The following is a 4,415-nucleotide window of genomic DNA, read 5'->3' on the forward strand; positions in this document are numbered from 1 at the left end:
CTTACGCTCTTTTAGCACCTGCTAACTCTCTGCCCATGCCTGTCTATGAATCAGTGTGATGCCAACGATAATGGTTTTGCTGCGATCGTGCTCAATCCNCTCATCGCTGCGCTCTCGCTTGTATACGTACACGTGACGCTTACGCTCTTTTAGCACCTGCTAACTCTCTGCCCATGCCTGTCTATGAATCAGTGTGATGCCAACGATAATGGTTTTGCTGCGATCGTGCTCAATCCATGCGAAACTTTCAAGCCATCAAGTCGCTGCAAGACACGGTAAAAGTGTTTAATATGGAAGGGAGGGCACAATGTTTGGTGTGCCATGGTTACGGTGACCATCCGTCCTTTATTTCAAAGGACAGTCCTTTAGGGGGGTTATCCTTTATATTTTTTTTCAAAATAAAGGACGCTTTTTGTCCTTTATTTCTTAAACTGTCCTTTAAACCAGCTCTGCATTTCTCAGAGGTAAATTTTTCAGAATATGAAAAATAAACATGTTCCTTATAAAATATGATGATAATCTTCGCCAGTTTGTTTCGCACCCCACTTAAGGGTTTTTATTTAATAGATAATCTTTGCACAATATATAAAGCACAGAAAAAGTTGTGCACAGGATCGTGTTGCACGCTGAGTTTCCAGTTCCATTGAAGGAGAACAGGGGGTTTCCCTGCTGCACAGTGGTCTAAAGTGGCATTTAGTGTTCGTAATTCACTGGAGCCTTCATTTTTTTCACTTAATTTTATAATTTTTTTTATTATANTTCACTGGAGCCTTCATTTTTTTCACTTAATTTGATAATTTTTTTTATTATAGCTTAAAATATTTGCAAGATACCAGTTGAGCCTGATTTGTGGATTTTTTTTTTGATTATATTAAATTTTTTAGTGCAAAATGCTGAAAAAGTGGCAATTTTGAAGAAAATGGAGAATACATTAGTTAATAAATGTTACATAACAAAGACTAGTTAAAAACAATTTTATGGTCCCCCAAAACGAAAAAATTACAAAAATGTTTGAAATGTTATAAAAAAAAAGGTTCACAAAAATAAATTTTGTTTTGGTTTTTAGTAAAAATTGGTTGAAAAATGAAGACTGCGGTGAATTACGAACATTAAATTCCAATTTTGAACCTCTGTGTGCTGACTTCGGTAAATGTATTTTGGCAGCAAAGGATGACGAAGTCCTTGAAAAGGATTTGGCTTCATTTTCCGGAATCGGTTAATTAACTGGTAAATATTTGATTTAAATTACGATATGGGCAAGGTACTTTTATCGTACAAGTTGTATGTACGTATTCCCAAATAATTTTGAAAAAAATGTCCTTTATTTTACATTGGTTAATATGGTCACCGTAGTTATGGTTCACGAAGAAATCGCACGGGTGACAAACTTTTTCGTTAAGCGCCTGTATAGCGAAATCCTTTTTCTTTTAACTCAAAATAAGAAGCTGCCCTATAGTCAAATTTTAAACGTTATATAAGGCAGTGTCTAAATCTTCTCGCTCTAATTACTTCACCTGGCACAATTCCGCCATGGGCGTACCTACCACTTGTTAGAGCATAATTCCAGCTTACATATATAAGAATTCTATGCGTTAAAGCGAGTAAGAAATATGGCAAATTTTATGACAACAGGCTTTGACAAAAAATGCCATAATCGTTAAAAATTTAAAAGTATGAATACATATGTTTTCTAATTTTATAATTAGGTCAAATTTTATTTTATGTTGCCGTTGCTGTTACCTTTGCATTAATAGTTTTAAGGTACGTACATACATATATATCGTTACCTTAATATAGAAAGGCCCTATCTCACATAGTCGCTGAAATACAAAAAGCCGTAACTAAGTAAAAATCCTAAATTACCGTTTTGATTGATTATGATGCATTTCATTGAATAATAAGTCCCTGCATCATTTTAAGCAATACAAAGTTTCAGTTACTGAATATTTGCATTTCAGCGACTATATGAGTTAGGGCTTTCTATATTAAAGTAACGATATGTAAATTACTTCATTACTTCATCACTACTTACTCACAATGAGTGAAATATGCAAGAAAGTACTAAAAATCCAAAACCTAGTTTTATGAACAACTGATTAATTTGTTATTTTCCGATGCTATTTTCTTCGAAAACTAGTATTTTCCATCTTATTATATATTTAAATAGGTTTGTTTTGTCAACTGCAACTCTAAAAGCACCACAAACAATTATTTTGTTTATGTGAATTACATTAAGCGGTAGAGTCCGACCGATTAATCGGCATCGGCTAGTATCGGCACAAAATTGAGCATCGGCATCGGCATCGGCATCGGCATCGGCCTTTTTTCGCCGATTCTCTGGAATCTCGTTTCTNCCAATATTTCTCTGTAGTCAAAATTAGACAAAAACAACGCTTCGTTAGACTAGATATAGTCTATAGTACTAGGCTAGTATCGGCACAAAATTGAGCTTCGGCATCGGCATCGGCCTTTTTTCGCCGATTCTTTGGAATTTCTTGTCAAATGTTCAGGTGAAGCGACAGCCCACATTAAAAAACATTTGCAGACAGCTCACAAAAATGATTTTTTTTTTTTTGTTGAAGGTATTTCACGTTTTTTCCATACAAAAGTATGTGCGACAATTTTCTTTTATATGGAGAACACTGCCAGCAAAAAAAATTACCAAAAATTAACGGGATTTTATAGCAGCTTGAGACTTGCACTTCATTATACTAGAATGAAATGGTCTACAAAACTGCATACCAAAATTCTGATTAAAAAGTTTGAAATTTTAGTGAAAATAAGCAGAATTTTTCTAATTTTTGTACAAAGTTTGAAGTCTGAATTTATATGGTGTTTGTTGTATACCAGCTAGACTTTTATAAAAAAAATAACAAACATTAAATAAAAAAGACAAAATCGGTCAAAATATCGCAATTCTTTTATTTTGTGGACCACTATATGTAACTATGTACATACATACCTAGCATATAAGTTCTTATGCATTGAGTGCAAAAGAGTGTATTTTAGTACAAAACGAAATGAAATTTTATGTTCCTAAATATTTTTTGCTTAGCACCATAAAAAAAGTGTTTTATGTAATGTACATAAATGTGACATATGTACATATATTTTTACACATACATATGTTTGTATGTACATACATGTGTATGTAATGTTGCATAACAAGCCAATTAATTCAATTATTTCTTTCCTTTTTTATTTCTTTTAACTCCGTGAAATGAACTGATTTTATGAATTAATACACTTATTTGTAATTTTTTATGTAATCGGCATCGGCATCGGCCGATTCTTTCCCCATAAGCCGATTAATCGGCATCGGCATCGGTACCTGAAAAAAAATTGGAATCGGTCGGACTCTATTAAGCGGGTGTATAACAGAGACTGGCAAACGAAGGTGATTTTGTGACTATAAACCTGGGGTCGAATCGTGACAGACGTGAGCGAGTCGGCAATCGTACGAACACAAATTACGTGATCGTTTAATCGAATGAACAATATCGGATGATAACAATCGAAGGCGAACGAATGTTTTTGTTTATTTGGTTATCGATTATTTTTCTCTTCTTCTTCCTTTTTTAAGTCACAATAGACATTGAAGTGTCAAAATAAGTGAAAAGTAAATAAAGAAAAGCGGCAAAACTAAAATGGATCCGAGCCTTTTATTTTATTTAAGCTCTAGCGAAAGCGAAAATGACAAAAGAGTTGTGCGTAAGCAACTTCGGGGCAGAAGCAATCCATTGGCATTATCCGACAACGCGTAAGTAATTATACATAGAAAATAAATTACCTTCTCTACTCCCATACTTGCAGATTCATCAAAAGATTTCAGTTAATCAAGGAGGCATTCCAGTATGTTTTATCGAAAACAAACATCAACTGCGATGACACAGAAGCCGTTCCTGCTGCTTTGCAATTGGCTGCAAGCCTCTCGCTCCTTGCAAGTGGTAGCTATCAGCAAACAGTTGGTAGCGATTACCTGATAGGTATGTGCCAGAGCACGGAATCAAAATTGACGTCCAACGTCTTAAAAGAAATAGAAAGCAAATTGTGTCCGGAATTTATAAAGTTCCAGCCCAACGAATCTTCAAGATGTAAGGAGCGGTTTGCGGAAAAATATAAAATACCTGGAGGTAGGAAGAGGCGTTCTAATGAAATGCGTAGTGAATCCAATGTTTTTCCTTTTAGTGGTTGGATGCGTAGACGGAACACACATTGGATTACAAAAGCCAATTAGAGACGAGCACATGTACTTCAACAGGAAATATTACCATAGTCTTAACGTTATACTAGTAAGTTTCTCTTCTTTCATTTTAACATTTTATTGCTAATATTCCGTTCGCCAGATTTGTGACCACACTTGCAAGATTCTTGCCATAAATTGTCAATATAGAGGTGCAGCCCATGACTCCTGA

The 4,415-nt window shown here is 34.7% G+C and overlaps 1 protein-coding gene across 1 annotated transcript; it reads left to right on the forward strand.

The window, feature by feature from the left end:
- Positions 1 to 3,647: 3,647 nt before the first annotated feature.
- Positions 3,648 to 4,415, forward strand: LOC108359831 (putative nuclease HARBI1). Its single transcript, XM_017611894.1, has 4 exons — positions 3,648 to 3,760; positions 3,814 to 4,133; positions 4,189 to 4,292; positions 4,347 to 4,415. Exons 1-4 carry the CDS (start codon positions 3,648 to 3,650, stop codon positions 4,413 to 4,415), a joined length of 606 nt encoding a protein of 201 aa, XP_017467383.1.

This window comes from Rhagoletis zephyria, unplaced genomic scaffold, assembly GCF_001687245.7.
Source record: "Rhagoletis zephyria isolate East Lansing unplaced genomic scaffold, Rhagoletis_zephyria_1.1 Rzeph_scaffold_00474, whole genome shotgun sequence".
Lineage (NCBI taxonomy): Eukaryota > Metazoa > Arthropoda > Insecta > Diptera > Tephritidae > Rhagoletis > Rhagoletis zephyria.

Excerpts from the sequence above, each read along its gene's own strand:
- LOC108359831 (XM_017611894.1), top strand. The coding sequence starts at position 3,648 with ATGGATCCGAGCCTTTTATTTTATTTAAGCTCTAGCGAAAGCGAAAAT. Across the intron at positions 4,134-4,188 it reads AAAATATAAAATACCTGGAG|TGGTTGGATGCGTAGACGGA; the intron begins GTAGGAAGAGGC and ends TTTTCCTTTTAG. Across the intron at positions 4,293-4,346 it reads ATAGTCTTAACGTTATACTA|ATTTGTGACCACACTTGCAA; the intron begins GTAAGTTTCTCT and ends TCCGTTCGCCAG.